This window comes from Gymnodraco acuticeps, unplaced genomic scaffold, assembly GCF_902827175.1.
Source record: "Gymnodraco acuticeps unplaced genomic scaffold, fGymAcu1.1, whole genome shotgun sequence".
NCBI lineage: Eukaryota > Metazoa > Chordata > Actinopteri > Perciformes > Bathydraconidae > Gymnodraco > Gymnodraco acuticeps.
The window spans coordinates 584,330-605,150 of NW_022991451.1; the positions used below are offsets into that span (position 1 = coordinate 584,330).

The 20,821-nt window shown below is 39.9% G+C and overlaps 1 protein-coding gene across 1 annotated transcript in view; it reads right to left on the reverse strand.

Moving 5' to 3' along the window:
* ascc3 (activating signal cointegrator 1 complex subunit 3) overlaps nt 1-20,821 on the reverse strand; it is a gene marked incomplete in the record, with an annotated part of 191,770 nt that overhangs the window by 159,741 nt on the left and 11,208 nt on the right. The window contains 5 exon segments of the mRNA XM_034196559.1: nt 1,368-1,493; nt 3,311-3,346; nt 3,348-3,447; nt 4,053-4,251; nt 17,468-17,585. Coding sequence (XP_034052450.1) covers nt 1,368-1,493; nt 3,311-3,346; nt 3,348-3,447; nt 4,053-4,251; nt 17,468-17,585 — 579 coding nt within the window.

Here is a 20,821-nt window from a genome sequence, read left to right on the forward strand (position 1 = left end):
CACGTGAACCCACAGTTTCTTGTTGCTACTGTTATTCTACGCAGGGACGGTAGAATCAAACAACAAACTAGACTTTTGAAACTAGAGGAAGATAAGGAGGACTTTTACAAAAAAGTAATAGAGATTGTTGTCCAGAAGGATAGTATGGACTTCATCTTCAAGTCAAGGTAAGACCACAATTGTAATGAACATGGGATCTTACTAAGAAAGAACAATCCCATATTTAGATTGTGGGTATCCTTTAGTTGAACAGTCTGTTTAAAATGAATTGAAGCATCAGACTAAAAAAGCTTTTGAAAATAACCGAATATTTCGATTAAGGTCAAAATATAATATTTGTAAATCTGACTCTGAAAGAGTCAGTGCCTCACCAGCCATGAACCTCACCGCACGTCACTGTATAGAACACAGCCTTAACCCTAGAAAGCATCATTTGGCCTTTGCATAACTTATCCCGAAAATATTTCTGATGTTCACATATTGACATTTGTGTTGGTTTTCAAGCTTATGCAAAAACATTTGGTACGCAAGTACCAGTGTCTTGAAGTGGATTCTAGCAGTTACCGGAAGCCAGTGAAGGTGTAGATATTCACGGCATTCATGTTGTTATTCCACACTCTACAGTATTGTTGTTTTATTTGTTCATGTATACAACCCAATTTGTGTTCTTTGATATTGAACAAGATATTGCATTGTGTTTGTTACTTTCGTTGCAGTTGTATATGTCTTAAGTGTAATTTGGCTTGGCTTCCTATTTTTTATGGACATGCTTTTATTTTGAAGGAGAGTTAGCGCTGTTGACAGGAAGTTGTTGTTGCTAAGGAAACAACGTGGCGGAGATTAACGGAGAAAAGTCATATCTACATATAAAGACGGAGAAAGTAAAGGATAACGTTTATGCTTAAGTGTTAGCACCCCCCGAAGAGGCACAAGCTCTTACGTTGATATGGGAGTTTTCAATAAATTCAATGGGGTGGGTGACAAATACAGAGGGGTTCATTGGAATCCTCCGTTTCCTGAGTATGTGTGTGCAGCTTCCAGGACCACACACAGCTGTCTAAACCTAGCACACGCACGCACACACACACACACACACACACACACACACACACACACACACACACACACACACACACACACACACACACACACACACACACACACACACACACACACACACACACACACACCACACACACACACACACACACACACACACACACACACACACACACACACACACACACACACACACACACACACACAACACACACACACACACACACACACAACACACACACACACACACACACACACACACACACACACACACACACACACACACACACACACACACCAGCTCCTACCTCATCCAGTTCAGAGATGAAGACGGGCTTCTCTTCAAAGCCGATGGGCATGGGATCGTTGGGTGGGATTTCCACCTCTTCATACATCTTAGTGTTGTCTCTGCGGATTCCCTCAGGAAGCATCATCTGAATGTCACAAACACAAAAGAAACTCACAAACTCAGAAATCATTTCACTGGATTCTATACCACCCTCAGAGTAGGACATTCAAAGTCAATTCAGCTATAGTCTCATATAAATGTATGTTTATTCCCCATATCGTTATTATGGCCAGGTACATTTACACATACAAGGAATTTGCTTTGGTGTCTGGTGGCGCAAATATAAAAAAATCGAAGAAATAAGTCGAAAGAGTAGTTAATATAACGTTAATAAAAAGAAACTATTTAGTATTAAAAAAGAATAAAGACAAGTATTTACACAACATTTACTGTATATTTAAATATACATAAGAACCTAAAAAAACAAAAACCTAGGACAATGAATTTATGACAATATATATGACAAAATACAGTGTATTATATTTTAAAGTAGAGGGCTGTGAAGACATGTGTGCAGAAATGTGCAAAATGTATTCAGATTTAATATATTATATTACATATAATATACACATATATATACACATATATATATATATATATTAGGGGTGTAACGGTTCACAGAAGTCACGGTTCGGTTCGTACCTCGGTTTGGGGGTCACGGTTCGGTACGGTTTCGGTTTTTGCTGTTATTTATTTTTAACAGTCGTGCAAGTTTTGGTATGAAAATAAGGAACTCTAACATTTGGAATCATTAACTGTATTACACAGTTAAAAACAAACCACAAACAGTAACACACACACTCAGATGGCCATATTATTTATAATGGCTGATGTCAAACAAAAAGGTTAAATAAGCTGTACAGCTAAAAAGAATGTCTTGAAAATATTAAAATAAATAATAAGAAAGTGTTTCAATCACAATCAATAAAAGGCAATACAGAACTGTATAACATCTCCTGATGTCAAAATATAAAATAAATACAATAATATAAAACAAAATAAAATCTGTACCTTTAGGAGCAATGTCTAACATGTGTAATTAACTTGTGAGTGTGTGAGGCCATTATGCCTAAATAAAGGTACTCAAGCTTTACTCTATTTTCAAGTTTTTCTTCAAAAAGATGAGTTTGTCTACGTTGTCAGTAGTGAGGCCAGATCTGTTGGCGGTAACTATGTCACCTGCCGTCGAGAAAACCCTCTCGCTGGGGACTGAGACTGACTCGGATGTGATTGAGCATGTTTGACGTGTTACCACTAGCATACCGCACCGCTGTCGAACAACGCCGAAACACCGTCCTCGTCCGATCCACAACTCGCACCCCATCATTGTTGTAGTCCACAGGGAACCCGAAATGTTCCCACACACCTGATTTAAAAGAAGCAGGTGGGTCTTCTAGCTCCTGTGTGTTGTGTGAACTCGCCATAGATACTAACTTTTCTTCTTCATATATTGTGTTCGTTTTGTTGTGTTTTGTTCTTGTTCTTCATTTGTTATTTACGGGCGGCTGGCTTTTAGGCACAATACCGCCCCCTGGATTATATATAGTGTAATACTGCCCTGAATGACAGACTTTTTTCCCACTCGTAAAAAAAGGCGTATTCGCCGTGTGACTGCATGTGCCGAACCGTGACGTCCGAACCGTGACGGTACGGGACGAATACGGATACCGTTACACCCCTAATATATATATATATATATTATTATATGAATCAGTACTTATTTCTAACATTTGTCTAAGTACTGCATCCAAAAGGCAAATCACTTAAAACACAACACCATGAATGGACATATTGAATTAAGATCTTAGTGTTTAAGATCTTGCTTTTTTGTCAATCTTTTAGATTGTAAGCAGACTGAAACGTGGAAACTTCAGTCAAACTTCAAAGCACTTCGAGGCTCACCTTGGCTCCACCAACAAACGCAGGCGTCTTTGCGGCCTTCTGCATGGCAGTCATAGACGTTGGGATATCGGATGCGTTCGTACACTCTCTCTCTGCTCAGTATAGGATCCCGCCGTGCAGTCAGCAGCGCCTGCTCCCTGTGTCCGCACACAAGACATATGGACCATAAAAAGAAAAGACAAGAAAGTATCTGTAAATTAAAGCTAGGGTAAGTACTTTAAGAGGAAGAGAATGACAATTCCAAAGTCTCTCAAAGTAAAGGAAGAAAGGAATAATCAGAAATGTCCTTTCACTAAAACATCTGCAGCCACATCGTGAGTCCTCACATGCCTCCACACTTTAGCTTGAGAGCGAGTTGTGCAGTGAGTGATTAAAATGGAGAGGCACAGATGTATGGCATTATGTTCTGTCCTAAAGTGGCTTACCTCTCTGCTAATCTTTTCCTTCAGACTGGGCTGAATTTGGTCATGCTAAGATTTTTAATTAAACAGATCGCTGCCCTTTTTTTTCATCCCCTGAAATTAAACTTCCAAAAAAACAGTATTCTACGAAAGAGGAAAAAAGATCTGACAAGCTGCAGTATGGCTGTGCCTTTTTTAAATTATTTTGTAAAGCTCAAGCCTAGTAGTCATGAAAAATGCAGAAGCTTGTCGGTGTTGGTGTGGAGCACACGTGGAGACGGACAGAGAACAAAGACAAATGAGGGAAGAGGACCAAGAGGAGGTTTGGAGAGATGATATACCGCTGAGTTCTCATCTCTCGGGGGTCAAAGGTCAGGGCAGCATCTGAGGATTCGCCTTCTTCTCCTCCTTTTCCTCTCTTCCTCTCTCTCTTCTCCTCTCTGCGGTACAACTTCATCATCTGTTTCTCCTGCTCTGACTGGATGGTCACCTGGCACGCAAAGGTGGGCTTGGCTTCTCCAATGGCTAATCGGCTCACATCTGGAGGAAATGCATAGAAAATATAAGGCAAAATGTTAATACCTCATATATGTGTTTCAAGAGAGGATTAAATCATTGCAAACGCATTAGGGGTTTAAAGGTTATTGCATTCGCCACAACCCATTAACCAGGACATTCAGTTCAGTTCAAGACTTTCTCCACTTCCCTGTAAAACAATAATGACTTCCAAATTAGCACACTATAACTATGTCCATGTCTTAGTGAGTATAGAACGTTAAAGGTTTTTCTCTGTGGTGTTTTCTTTACTTTTGTTATTGCGGAATTTCCAATAACAGAATGAACATACTATGTACTGCGATTCTATCCTTTCAGCTGCGCTACAGAATAACACATTTGTCACTAGAAACATTTTAAACAGAACTTTACAGGTGGTTTAATGAAATACACTAATTATTATTTAACAACTGACCTTTACACAGATGTTATAGTTTCAATATGATTCTATCAGTTTGTTGTGTAACCTCATTATCTTGTGTGTGGAAGAGAAAGTCCCTCTGGAGGAACACAGGGACTTTTGCCTTTGCAGACCATTTAAATGCACACCTATAGAACACACTACAGGAGAGGGAGAACCCCAAAAAGCAGAATTGGGCAATGTTTGAAGAGCATCAATTACTAGTTTCAGGGCAAGTTATTCATTTCTTCTTCATTTTTATAATGAGATCTATACTTTATATATATAGACTTTATATAGATAACATAATTATCTTATATTTTAATTGTTTTCAGACTCTAATGCTCACAGCCTTAAAGAGTATTTATAGCTGGATGGAAGTCAGCTAAAGTCAATAAAGAACAGCCTCATATGTCAGCATAGGGCTGCTCAATTAATCGTATTTTAATCACAATTACAATTTTGGCTTGCAACGATTATGAAAACAACATAATCGAAATAAAATGATTATTTTTCTTTTTTTTTATTGGTTTTTCAGTTGAATTATACAACATCAACAGTTTTTCTCAATAAATGGATGTTTTCAAAGTATATGGATGGATCATTTTTAATAATCGTGATATCAATTATCGACCCAAATAATGGAGATTATGATCTTTGCCATAATCGAGCAGCCCTATTTCAGCAGTAGTCTTGATAGCCCGTTGATGCGAGAAGCGAGTGCACGTGGCTCTGCATGGGTTAACGTTCCCCATTGCAGCCTCCCTGTTTGGGGCACAACAGCTCAATAAGCGGCAGAATTGCTCTTGAAAACAGATGAGATCTGAAGATTGCATCGCGGCCCGGGCTGATTGACTGAATGATTTCTTCTTTATCTCGTCTAACGGCTCTACCTGCCGCACAGCCCCCCCTCGTTGTAGCGGCTCCCCTCTTCCTGTCACTCCACCCTCCCTGCCATTACCTTTCCAACTCCCCTTCCCCTTAACTCTGTCACCCTCTATGCACCAATTCCTCTGTCTCAACCATTCCCTATCCTTTACTCTCCCTCTCTCTGGGAGCCTTGTGCCTGCCTTGTTATGTGTCTCCAGCAGTGATTGCCTCCAAATCTCCAGGATTCTCATTTCCACAAGCGATCATGGTGCCATAATCATTGTGAGGAGCTTCGCCAAAATAGATTTGGTTTGCTTACAAGCTGGTTTCAAGGTGCTTTCACACATTTCTTCATGTTTTTCCACACCTTTTACACAGATATAGGATTTACGAGGGCAGTCTTTTTAGAGTCAACATCATTAACACTGTATTAAACAAAAACCACAAGACCCTCCATGTTATCATTTACCATGAATAAGAGTCTTTCATTTTGTAATTGCATGCAGATACAATTTATCGTGGTATGACTTTCAAAAGGAGATACAAATCAAAACTGTTTCAATGCTATACAACACACTTGTGTATAAAATATATACACATATAATGTATTGCATGTGTTTTTCATTACTTAAACCTCTTATATAATGTGTTATGTTTTTATGTACAGGTAAGCATTTCAATTTTAACCTGCAGCGGTAGTAAATCTGTAAGTAAAAGTTTCTCATTTGGATTGTAAATCCTCTTTTAGAATGAAGAGAAATCAATAAATGATGTTGATCAATACATAAGAAAATGGAATGAGAATAAATAACTAACCTGAATGGTACAGAGCCTCTCGTTATTTAACCTTACAGATATGGTTATAGGAAAAGGCAATATTGCTGTAATCAGCATCACAATATTTACTTCGGTTGGCAGATGTAGTATACAGTGTATAGGTAGTAAATAATATATTGTGTATTCCCCCGTAAAACAGATCTGTTCCAAAATGTAAAAGGTTCTGCAAGGGAATTCCCTTTAACAAGTTTCACGAACAAGGAGCCAGTATTGTTTTTATAGTTTTATATGAATACATGTCCTATATCTTTTATTGAGTTGTGTTTAGTAATGATGTGCATCTGTATCTTCACTTCAGCACGTACACCTTTGTGTACTACTACCACTGCTCAGATTTCAAGAACTGTAAAGATTTGGCAACACCAGAATGTGATGACACGGCTGCAGAGAGCAAAATAGGATGATTATATAACCTACATCAATTATTTAGGGGACTTACTGTCCAAAGAACAAATTCGGAGTCAATAAATGAATAAAGTGAGGTTATGTAACTATGGAGAGATTGTATTGGATGACTGTGGTTTTCTTCCCGGTAAACTCAAAATCACTCGAATTAAAAACCAACAACATCATGGTCTTCTACAAAGAAATAACAGACCATAGAATGCCGTAATTGACCAAATAGAATTCAACAAAGCTGTGTAAAAATAGAGGAAATATATATTTGGATGTCAGATATTGGCTGGCAGTCTAATCCCATGGTTTAATTGAAGAATAATCCATATATATGCACATTTTGCCTATCATTTCAATATAACAATTCATTCAAATACAGCTTAACTGCTCCAGTGCTAATGATATTTCTGGCATCACAAAGTCATCCAATCCCCCTATAATTCTGTCTGCTCATAGTATGGTTTTATCATTTCAACAGCTCTCACCAACACATAAGCCCTATAATTGTGAATAACGTGTTTGAAGTCATGACGGACCAAATCAATTGCCTTGTTGTTAAACTTGCTTGGCAGTAAGAATGATGCAATGCTCCCAGCATCCTCTGAGTTCTTCTTCTCTGTTAGTTGTCACACTCAGAGTTGTGAGCGGAGTTTGAGCGGCAGAGAAAAGCCTCTGTTCTGATCATGGCCTGAGGGAATTGTCTAAAATGCTCAGCAGAAAGGCACTGGCATTATCTCAGTTTGAAATGTATGGCAGAACCATTTGCCATGGTACATCAAGTCAGAGAAACTGATTTCTGAGAAGTTTGCTGCAAATATTCCTCAAACACCTACTGCACTATACGAACAGAAAAAGGAATATTCTGAAAGACCCATTTAAAGGCATTTGTAAGAGGACTAGACATCAATACTCAAACAATGACTCTCCCTGCAACAACACAGTCGACAGACAGAAGTGATGTTGAAGTTAACATATTACTACGATAAATAATAGCTACTTTGCTGAAAGTGTTACTAAAATGATGCAGAATAAAAAGGTGTCTAATATTCCCAATCTTTTTACAACTCTAATTTTTGGCCCCAACCTGTCAACTCTGTAGAACACACCTGGCTTTTTGCTCCACTACACTAATAAGGTTCATGAGAGCAAGTTGGCATCAGGGATGCAAACACACGTATGGTGAAAGAAGAGAGAACTATTAGAAGCAGAACAAAACAGCGTAATATACCATCTGACAAAGGCCTGTGCTATAATGCTTCAATGAGCTGGCTATTCTTTATAATATACTCAGATCCATAGGAGACAGAGATGTTAAGTTATAAATCAAGGGTTTTTATTATTATTTACAGGTAGATAATATCAAGGGTGTAACTTTGGTTTAAGAAGTGGGGGGGACACAAAACAGGGGGTCCTCCGCAATGAAACATTTTCTCGATTTAATTCCATTTCCTGCCTTTCTACAAATATATTAGGGACTATGGTGTTAAAAAATCAAAGAAAAATGTGTAGTGTATATAATGAGTGTGCAAACTTATCTAGTATCCTACCCATGTGAACCTGTTTTATTTGTGGGTGGACCTCACATCGTCTAGGGGGGTCATGCACCCTTGGGAAGATTTTTTTCTTTAAATTGAAGTTAAATGCATCAATCTGGTGCACTTTGAGGGCAAAACTGAGATACAGCTCTCAACACTCATATGAAACAGAACTGTATATATTTCAATAATTTAAAAAAACAATAGAATATGCTCACAACCAATAACACATCATTGATCAACTCCTCTCTCCTATCTGTATCTTACCTAATCTGCATTCTTTGTTATTTATGCATATTTTACTAATCACTCCCCTTTTAAACTCTTTTTTAGTTTTTACTGACCTATAGTACACATTGGAATAATTTCTTAACTTATTTTTTAGAACTATATTAAATAGATTGAAATATTTGTTTACATAGATGACCAAACCGTTTGAGACCCACTGAGATAACTTAGACTCAAGTTTACAATCTAATCACTCAGCGAGTCCTTTACCTCTCCGCGCTAGCACCAGATGCTAACAACAACCCCCGTAACTGATGCGCTAACTCTCTTTCTCTCTCGCTCTCTCTCTCGCTCGCACACTCACACAAAATGTGCTCGTGCCACACACACACACACAGACGCTGTGTGCTCCTCCGTGGCGATGACCGCTTACGTAAAAAAAAAAAAAAAAACATTTGAAAAGTGGGGGGGACACAAACGTGATTTTGAAAAGTGGGGTGGACATGTTCCCCCCTGTCCCCAGTGGAAATTACGCCCATGGATATTATACACTATTAACTTTAAGGGCTTCAGTTTCTCTTCTTCTTCTTTGCTTGCGAAAGTGTTTCTACTGCTTTATGTCTAGCAGTGTTTCCCACACAGTTCTGAAATATACTTGTGGTGGTAGCCGGAGGGGGCGGGGGGGGGGAGCACGCTCGTGAATTGTTAGTTCTGTTAGTTCGCCGGAGCCTCGCAGCGGGGTTACTGCGGTGCGCAAGCGCAGAATTGCGCCACATTTGCGCATTACTGATGTGTAACAACATGTGACTCCTCTGTTTCTCGTAAGGTCTCCCTTTCTGTTGGTCGCTTGTTAGCAGACCCTTCACGCGATAGCAGAGCGAACAGGTACAGAAGCCTGCACTACGAAGCCGGATTTTCGGTTAGTGAGGTAACTTCAGGGTTAACTCTGGGTTTCCGGTCCTACGACGCTGGTTCTCTTACCGGGGTAGATCTCCATGGTAACTTATGCTGAACGGCAAACCTGCCCCGGAGCAGGTTAGGTTGCAGGCTAAGAGATCAACTCAGTGAAAGCACTGCCTGCTGACCAATCAGAGCTCAGTGTGCGGAGTTTAAAGCTATCAAGTCATATTACAGGAGAAAGGAAATACAGAAAAACTGCCGTTGCAGAAAAATCGCCGACTGTGTGAACGTGAACATTAATAGAATATCACCTCCCATCTTCAGAGCAATCTGACTATTATAACATTAGCGTTAAGAAAGCTTACTTAAATATCTGCCACAACATAAGTAACCTGATCAAAGTTACATTACGTACAGTCCGCGGCACTGTGAGTGCAGACGTCAATGTGTCCCATTATCATTCATATCACATCATATCACATCATAATGTATCATATATTTCCTTATCTGAGTCAGCTTCTTGAGACGTATCTGGCCGTGCAACACTCAGTGTCACATGTTATGACACTGTTATGTATGCATACAGTATGTATACTGTATGCAGAAGTATTATTTTAAGCAACACATTAAGTTGACGAAACACTTGAGTCAAATGTAATTAAAGTCAGATCCACTTGTGTCTTAGACGGGGCGGTGATATCATAAACCTGTTAATGTACGCATCAAACACTTTTTCTGTTACCAGCTGTGTTCACCTTGCAGGTACAACTATGTGGCTTTGATCCTGGATAAAGTGTTTAAGTCATGGATGTTTAAAGTTTAACTTCTTCATATTTGTCTAATATTAGAGTTTACTTTTCATTCAGGAAGTATGACGCTGCGCTGTCAGTATGCTTGTCCATGTTTGTGATTGGTCAAATGTTGCTAACCCCGCCCCTTTCATGTGAACGCACACTCAGCCGGACAGAGAAACCCTGGCTTGAGTTACCGAGTTGATAACCAGCGTCGTAGGACCGCTTTACGAGATCGCGTTTGTTAGGGTTAGTTAAGCCAGATAACTCAAACATATCCAGGGTATGTTGAACTGGATTCGTAGTACAGGCCTCAGGAGGCGTAGAGCGAGGGATCATTGTCCACTAGTTAATCGATCGTAGATGGCGTCGTGCTCGCGGACGGATACAAAAATATACTTTGGCAGCCGTTAATATACCTGGGCGACATGCCCAAGTAAAGTCTATGTGTGGGAAACCCTGGTTATGGTATGACGTCTTCGCAAAAGGTGTCAGTAGTGTTTTGAAGTTGACCCCCAAATGAAAACTCTTCGGTTCTCCACGAATTACACAAGTCACCCAAATCAGCGTTAAAAAAGCGGGAGGGGCCCGAAAAGCGACTAATTTGCATGCATATGGCATGAAACATAAAACTAGAATAGAGACCGCTAGTAGAGATGAAGAGATAAAAAGTTTCATGGAGCTGCGTGAAACTGTAAAGAAAAAAGGATATATCATCGTTTTTAGATCCATTGTTCATATACAGGGTGCGTAGTAATCAGCAGCGAACCGCTTCAACACGTGTATTTCGGTTTATTCACGGCATTAATTTTGTTATTCTACAGTATTGTATACAACCCAATTTGTGTTCTTTGAAATTGAAAAGGATATTGCATTGTGTTTGTTACTTTTGTTGCAGTTGTATATATGTCTTAAGTGTAATTTGGCTTGGCTTCTTATTTTGTATGGACATGCTTTTATTTTGAAGGAGAGTTAGCGCTGTTGACAGGAAGTTGTTGTTGCTATGGAAACAACATGACGGAGATTAAAGGAGAAAAGTCATATCTACATATAAAGTTTATGGTTAATTGTTAGTACCCCCCGAAGAGACACAAGCTCTTATGTTGATATGGGAGATTTCAATCTATTCAATTTGGCAGCCGCAGTGCAGCGCGGCTGCCAAATATCGGAATAACGAAATTGAAACCCGAATAGTACTCCAATGAACGAATATTCGGATATTCGGGTACAGTCCTACTGCAAAGGCTAAAATCCCTGTGTTCCCTCCAGAGGGAGTTTCTCTCTCACACACTCCCCCCCTTCCTGAAACGCCTCCATTGGTCTCCATTGTTTACTTCTGTAACGACATCACTATGTAACACTGCGCTTCTATTGGCTAGCGCTCAAACACATTGTAAGTGATAGGCTAAGGGGTGGGACAAGAGGTTGACCAATCACAACAGAGCCGGCCAGCTAACTAATCAGAACTGGGCTCTGGTTTCAGACAGAGGGTGAAAAGAGGTGCTGCAGCACAGGCAGTATGAGAAAAATAAAGAGCTTTTTGAACGTTAAAGCATGGAAACATGTCTCAGTAGAGACACTACATACTAATATGGACCTGACAATGAGAATAATAGAGCACCCTCTAAATATGAGATGCAGTATGTTGATATTTTCTTTCACAATAAATCATTAATAACTTACCTATAAAACACCAGACAATAGTGAAAAATTAAAATAAGAGATGATGTCTCTCATCTATACAAATATATATATATATATATAATAACAATAATATATATCAATATACCAGAATATTCAGTTTAAAGTCATTGAAACTACCTATCACCCTCTCTATTTCCATTGAATGTAGAAGACTAAAAGGTTGTTTTCTTTAGTGGCTCTGTCTACACTGTCATTAAGAGAAACCTGATATTAGAATAAGGGAACCGGCGTTAAGGGTTAAATATTATAATTAATTGCAGTATGGCCATGTGTTAGCATGCTTTGAATAGCCCTTGATATATCCAGCAACTGTTAAAACCTGTTGTATGTGGACATGTCTCTCTAATTGTCCATTCCTCATGGCCGTGGCTCTATCAGCTGCTGGATTGTGGAAAAGAGCCACGGCGAGAGTCTGTTCTTTGATAAACATGCAAGTGCCAAGCTGCAAACTGCAATTTAAACGCTAATCAGCAAGAGACAGGCATTCCCACTAAATCCCACTCTTCCTGATGGCATGCAAATAGTGGAACGTTTAATCAGCCTTTTTTAACCCCTACTGACTTCACCCTCAGTCGTCAAGGCAACACTAATCTCAAAAGCTGTCTGGCAAGTGAAATGTTAACGCTGATCAAAAGTTTTTCACAATGGGAATGACATCAGTAGAGGTTTGATGCAGTATGGGCGTGACTATACAACTGCAGTTTTTGGACTAAACACTTTTATTGTCTGATATATTCCACAGAAACGGTTAACCAAATATTTGCTGAGGGAAGTTTTATAAAAGTGAACGTGTTCCTTGCATCTAAACTGCAGCTTCTCTTTGATATAAACTTAGGTAAGCTTAAACGGTAATGCAACAAGGGCAAACAAGTGCTAGATGTTTCCTTAGCAACACATTTCATTGGATTAAATGTAGCACAGCATTTATTTTTGTTGGCCTTATACACAGCTACAAATCGTTCATTTAATTTAAATGGTATTCATTTAGTCTGTTTGCTACGGCATGTCTAATTAGGAAAAATAACAACTATATAGATATCTAAAACAGACAATAAAGCTATTTTACTAAAGGGGGTAAAGTTAAGTCAACAAAATCGGACAGGTGTAACGCTGTAATTTCTTGTGACAAAAACCTACAGTATATAAACAGTTATATATGTTGTAAACTCATATTGGTTTATGTGTTGGTCAGGCAGATTATTCTGTTTAAGATGAAGCCACTCACTGTGTGTATCAGGAGACCTGATCACATTACAAATAATGAGCAGCACTTCCTATCATGATGAAATACTGGCAATTGAATAAAATAGATTCATGTATCGTGTCAGCTCTTATGTTAAGGCTGTAGTGTGTTCAGCATTGGCCTTACATCTTAACTGGAGCAATGTAAAACATGAATGATTTAACCTGCAAAATGAATGAACGGAGTTAGTCTAGATTAATAAACTAATGTCCTGCTTCACACCAAGCATTAACATCTATATGTAGTACTTTTTGTTTTTCATTTTGGAGCTCTCTCTTCTAATCTTCAGCTGCTCTCTGATGTCTACCTTACGGATGATCAGAAGAGAGCTCTGGCATAAAAAAAGTATCCGTCCTATCTACTTACTGCTCTACTCCATCATTAAGGAGGTGAAAGATGGCCACCTCTGGACTAAGGGGGTCGAGAGACAACACAGGATGGATAGCATTTAAAATAAGAAAGCAAGCAGACATGGAAGGCAGGTCCACTCCGATAGGTGGGCTGCTTTATCAAGCCTCCTAAAATACTATCTCATACAAAATCAATGAGCTCAGCTTTAAGCTGCTGGGAGAGATGGATAACTACAGCAGAAACCAATGTAAGCCTTCCACACAGGAGCCTCAGCAACACCATGCACAGGTCATCCTTATTACTGCTCTTACTCAGGAGGTGGCCTCACACAATAATCCCCTATTGTGATTATTTAAGCAGACCGCAATCATTTTTGCATGATTGTTGAATTCCACAAACATTTGAAGCCAATGTGGAAACAAATAGTGGATTTGGTGTTTTTTGTATCCGCTGGGTAAAAAAGAGCCTACTGCCTACCTGAGCATAAGGTTATGATGTCAGGAAAACCACTAGCTTGTGCTCCAATTTTCCCAAAATCAGGTGCTGATGAGTCCCAAAAACATGATTGTATAAACGTATTTGAAACAATTAAAACATTATGCAATGAATGCAGTACTTGTTAGGCAAACAATTATGTGAATGGTGCGTTACTAAATGTTTCAGGCATTAGGTCCTTTTCAATGCCAAATTCAATGTCAGGGTGTTTTTATATAATGCGGTAATTGTTCTCTTAAAGGTCACCTATCATGCTATTTTTAGGTTTCTATCGCAATTTCTATTTCAATTTGTTTTCTGCAGTAAGGAGGGGGTTTCACCGACGGCAGGTGGCTCTGACTTTTATGTATAGTTTTTAGTTTGATAGTTGTTTTTACATTACACAACACTTCAACACTTCATTCTGCTTCACTCTTTCGCTAACGATTTTGAAGACACCTGCGTTCTTGTGACACGTAAATACTACGCTTCCTATGTTTTGGTGCGGACTGCGTTCACACCAGCGATGAACCGATGTTTGTAGGACTTGCGTGGCTCCATGCAGGAATAAATAAACGTGTAGTAAGAGCGTACAGTGTGTGGTTGAGAGAAAGTGAGAGGGATTTGCGGTGGATGTGCTCAGAGCAGACAGGCGTTGGGAATCCAAGCAGAGAAGACATTAGCAGTAAAGTTTTCTAGTTGCACTGTAAATGTACAGTGCAACACAGAAGTGAACAAAGGCCCTGGAAACAACACAAAGTGTCCCCTGTGCCTCTGACCACAGGCTGCAGCTGAAGCAGGAACGCTTCACACTTTGTGTTTCCCCAATGCATAATATACATCGGACAGGCCAGTGTATTCAAGAAACAGTGGAACAACAAGGAGCACAGACCTTTTTAAGTGGTCACTGGCCATTCAATATTGACTTGAAAACAGGACCTGGAAGGCACTCGTCCTGCAGCAGAAGTCATGCCCTGCACTTAAGTGTGTCTTGGAGGAATGGCCTTTGGTTTGAAGGGATAGGATTTCTTTGGCTGGAGACTTTCAAAATGTAGCTTATTTTTGCTGGTTTCTACACATTTGCCTAGCCCAGCTTTTATGGTTCCTGTTAAGTTACAGGCAATTTGCTTTGTATGAATGTGTGTATCACATCCTACCATATGATACCAAACCACATCAAACCATATGCCATCACATCAAATCATATCACATCATACCATATGCCATCACATCAAATAATATCACATCATACCATATGCCATCACATCAAATAATATCACATCATACCATATGACATCAAAGAATGGGAGGAAATTAGGCCAAAGTTGAACATATTTTTACTCTGTGCGCATCTGCCTAGTTTAGCGGCACTGCTCCCTCCTTGAAACACTACTGCAACATTAGCGTGGAGCTGTATACCGCATATCATTTGAGTGCAACTTTACTGCCAACTCTGTTTTGACAAATTAAGATGATAATGGCACAGGTAGGTTACTCGCCACTGATTGGCTAGGGCAAAATGAAACAAGACAACTCTCGGAACAGAAATCAGCAAAAAAGAACATGTTCAGGCTGCAACATCACTTTAGTTTAGGAATAACTCTACACTCTTATTGTAATCATTAAGGTTTACTCCATCATTTCATTTTGGTTGGAGACTCGATTGTCTTTTTCTGCTCTTGTTAAACAAGCCTAATACTTTGTTTTCTAAATGAAGAGCTTTCACTAAAGAATGAAAGCTGTGTCTCAAATACAGGCAAGGGTGGATAAACTCCTGATGCTTGACATGCAATGTGCATGTCAACTTAGCATAATGTTCATTTCCAACGCTTTAACTGAATTCATAACAACATCAATCACTCTATTTTCAAAACTAATTAGTTCTGCATTACTCTTCTAAAGAGTTATGGTAATGCCCAAGTCAATCTGCATGTTGTGGCACAAAATGGCAATAGCTTCATCTGAGATACTGGGTGTTTCTCAATGTAGAGTACGCTTGCTTGGTAGCACATGTCTTCTGAGCGTCTTGCTTCAGAAGCGAGGCAAGAATTGTTCCTGGCATTCGGAAAACGAAGAGTGGAACAGGCGAGCAAGTGTGCAGGTGTGCGTCATATGAGAGGCCCCGCCTTACATTTTCCGCCACAGATTTGGGGAAATTGGTCCGTGCGCAAAGCATTGTGGGGATTTTAAGACCGTGGAGTCTACACATGTGCAGCCTCGAAATGTCTCCAAACGAAGTACGCCGGGCTCGGTAGAATTCCAAGTATGCTGGACATTGGAACAGTCCTTCGGCGGCACTCGATGACGTAGCATGCTTGAAATAGTGGCTCTGGAGCAGCTTTACTCGAGATTGAGAAACACCCACAGTATGGCAACGATAAAAATCGTATTTTTTCACAATGGCTTCCCGCAAATGTCTCACAATAAAAGCCATGTTGGGAATTTAAAGGGTTATGTGTACTGAAACACTAGATGACTAAACATTTCAATCAAATACAGAACAAGTGTTGAGATTCTATTAACAGCATTATGCTTTAAGATTTTTGAATTATTTAGGTAAACATAATAGATTAGAAAAGAAGGAGTCTTCACACTTACAAATAAACACATTAAAAACAAAAAACATAGCAGTAAAAAAAGCCTTCTATAAATAAATCTCTTGTTTTGCTGTACAGTTTAACCTTCAAAAGCTTGTTAGAAAACGGTTTGGTGGCCTTAATGTAAGATAGAGTGACATTAAAGTGATAGTAAAGGACATTTCATTTGAGTAATTATGCCACAGGGAAACATAAAGCTATCATTTCATCCAATCATTTTCATGGCAATTATCTAAATAAAAAAGTTGGATTAAGTGGGAAAAAATGACAAAACTAGAAATAATAAATAATATAATAAAAAATAACTTTTGCTTGTGTGTTTTTTTGTTTTATTGATAAAGCTACGAATAGGCAATACAAATGTGTTTGCCGAATGAATAATGATAAAGTAAATATGACATGACGGATCGACTGTTTGTTTAATTACATTGCACAGTAATTCTTTACTGGCTTTAAACAGAAAATGAGCAGCAAAGCACTGGCTGTAAAAGATCATATCCCGAGCTGTCAAACGCTCTGCTGCACCCACAGGAGAATCTCCACCATAAATAAAAAGAGCCAGTTCTCTGCTATCATCCGACTTTGGAAAGCACGAAATATGGTCTAATTTGTGCTGAAACAAAACAACCTGCCCAAAGCATAAAGGTTTAGACACAACACACAAACACCCATTATGATTTGATTCTGTATGATCATAATAAAAGAGAAATGCATTTTAGACCTTCAGTCAGGGAGTCTGTAAAGCTCAGATGAATCACCTTGTTGTGTCTTTGTTTCATCTACATAAATTAATTTTTCATATTCACCACTATTTCAAAAACGACTGAAGTTTGCGTTACCATGGAGATGACCTGGTTGCCATGGGGCTGTCTCACCTGGTGTGTAGCCAGTCCTGTCAGGTGGCATGGAGATGAGGGAGTCCACGATGGCTGCCCTTCGCTGGAGGAGGGTGGAGATCATCTCCAGCCCCTCTGGGCCCAGCAGCTCGAACAGCTGGAGGGAGAGAGTGGGGGGGTTAGTATCTACACCACAAACATACCACACACACACATCCAAACACCTATACACATCCTATGGCTCACCAATACCTACAAACACGCTTCTAGTGCCAAGACTGAGCACCTGGTAATTACCATCCGCTCAGTACAGAATGTACTCCGTCGCTTAGCCTCCCAAACACAGCCACCTGGCACTTAGTAAGTGACGGAAACACAACAACAACAAGAAATCCTGTGCACAGCAGCAGCACACAATTATAACTTAGTGCAGACAGGGCTGCACACACTCATCAATGTCATTGTGAGATGACTAAGTGTGTGCCCTCTAATTGTAAATAGTCGACCTACAGGCCGGGGTATGGCCTATTTGCCAGGTCCTATAGAGTCTAGAAATGTTCAGTACCCCAAACTATTATGTTAGAAATACAGTAGGGGTCCCCAGCACATATAAACTGCATAAGTTGCGTTAATTAGCATTACATTGCATTATATCCTACGCAGACAAAAGTAGAACCATTTCTGGAGTTTCTGGAGTGGTTTCAGGAGTTAGTAAGGATGCTGAATCCATTTCTCAGGATCCAAAATGGCAGTTTTAACCAGAAAAGGGCATATCTAAGTGCTGGGGAGGGACCCGTTTTACACATTTCTGGCATAGGAATTTGGGGTACTCAACATTTCCAGGTTCACAATGCTGGCAACTAGACTAGTATGTGATTTGAGCCTGGAAACAATGCAGCATTTTCCCCTCTGCTTTCAGGGTTGTTTTCAGGATGTAGGCATGGCGTGCTCTTTCACTCTGTCCTCCCTTGGGAAGCAACAGTCAGCGCAGCAGGGAACTAAAACAACAGACGCACTTTGATGTCAGGTCAGCTATCTTCTTTGTCGGGGTTATCTTTGTTTCCCTCGGAGGTCTCTTTTATATCTGTTCTAAACTTCTATTGGTCCCTCAGAATGTCTCGGTTTTATTCGGTGTGCTGCACTGTGGAGAGGGCTGAGGTTTCAGCAGCTCAAAGGGAGCTGCTTTTTTTATGAACTCATGAATTCTGTCCTTGGAGGTGACTGATTAGGTGTGTGTTCCGTTGACGTGGGAGGCAGAGTTTCTCCTTCAGATGGATTCTGTGCAGTCCTCCATCCTATACAGCCTGGTGACAAAGCATTAGCTGTACTCCACATCCTCAAGGCTACAGGTCAGGAGTGAGAGGGTGTGTCCTCTACTCCTTTATCTGTGATTAAATATTCAGCCTCGCCTGCTCTATTTCTCAGCTGGTGAATGGAAGCATTATGTGAGTCAAACTGGGCAGGACTTTGTCTCTCCTGAGACCAAATCAACACAATCATCGATTTGCAAAGTAGGTTGGTTTTATATTTAAGAGTTGAAATTGTACCCTATAAACACAATGCTCAAAGTAGAAAATCACATAACATGCTTGTACTAAGCACAACATATGACTGCGTATTAGTTCAAATGTGTTGATATTAGTGTCAATACGATACCTGAGTTTCAGTTTATTAACTCTTTTTTTCACATAACAATACATCACACATTAAAATGATGTAATTGGTCTAAATCAAATCTTATAAATGATCATCCTTACACTCATGCCTAAGGTTGTTGACTCTTGATTTAATAGATAATGAAATAGTCTATATGATAGTATTATGTGTTAAAGCTGTTTGTTTCTACATGGTTATAGATCAGAGTCTGTCATCATTACGCTTCCTGTTTCAATCCAAACAAAACCTATTAAGGCACTCAGTCTTCAGGGATTTTTGGAATTCATCACTTTCAATAACGTGAGGCTACTTGAACATAAAATCTGAATGAGAATACCTTTATTAGTCCCATAGAGGGGACATTTGCATAAAATGCCAAAGGCTCGTTTTAATCTGCTACTATATGTAACCAAATGGATTTCCACTGTATCCCCCCTCGCTCAACTCAGCAACAACCATGTAAGGTCACAGCTGCAGCTTGTGCAATGAGAAATAATAAGTAGCAGGTTCTCTCCATTCTCAGCTCTAATGGCACCGAGTGCAAAGCCTTTATCTGGACTGTTGACTTTGGACACACACACACACACACACACACACACACACACACACACACACACACACACACACACACACACACACACACACACACACACACACACACACACACACACACACACACACACACACACACACACACACACACACACACACACACACACACACACACACACACACACACACACACACACACACACACACACACACACACACACACACACCACACACACACACACACACACACACACACACACACACACACACACACACACACACACACACACACACACACACACACACACACACACACACACACACACACACACACACACCAGTGGGAGAGTCCGCTTCCAAATGTCAACTACGTGAGAAACATTGGAACTAACAGTAACCAGCGGAAGTTCTTCAATACTGTACAACTTGTATCTCTCTGATAGAGTGAGGAAGAGGCTCAGAGAGACAGCGAGAAGCAACATGGACAATATAAAAGCCTTGGAGTATAGAGGAGCGGGGAGTAGACGTTGGTGAAAACGCAGGGGGACAGGATGATGGAGCACTCTCCTGATCCATAAGTAAATGTACCTGATGTCAAATAACTGCTGGCGGGTCCCACAGAATGAGACAACCAGAGGCCTACAGTGACTCTGACCTTTACAGGAAGGTGTGGAGGCAGATGAAAACCGAAGAGGTAGCCTTCTCCTGGCTTATACCTGCTCAATGCAATCAATTAACAACATCTACTTGCATACACCTCTCTAATGCTGCTGAATTAAAAAAGGATGCAGGATGCTTCAACTGTCAAATTCTTGGCTCATACAGATGTGTAATGTAACCATCTGGCACACTGGGGAGCAGTGTGTGCGCTGAATAACAGCATTAATTTTGATTTCTCCCCCCACTCATTTCAGACACACAGACCAAACTGTATTTTGCAAAAGATGTTGAGCGAGTGAAGTTCATTATTCTCCTAAGGACAGAAGACTGTCACAAGTTTTCAAATGTATGCCTTTACATGTTAAAGAATACAAAGAAAAAGCTGCATGATTTCAAACACTTTTGTCTGCTTCACAATCAGAATGTGTTTTATTACCTAATACTTTATATTATTGTGCAAACATAAACAAAGTAAGAGATATTCAAATGGAAAATAAGAGCAGAGACGCAGGAAGCAGCAGGCAG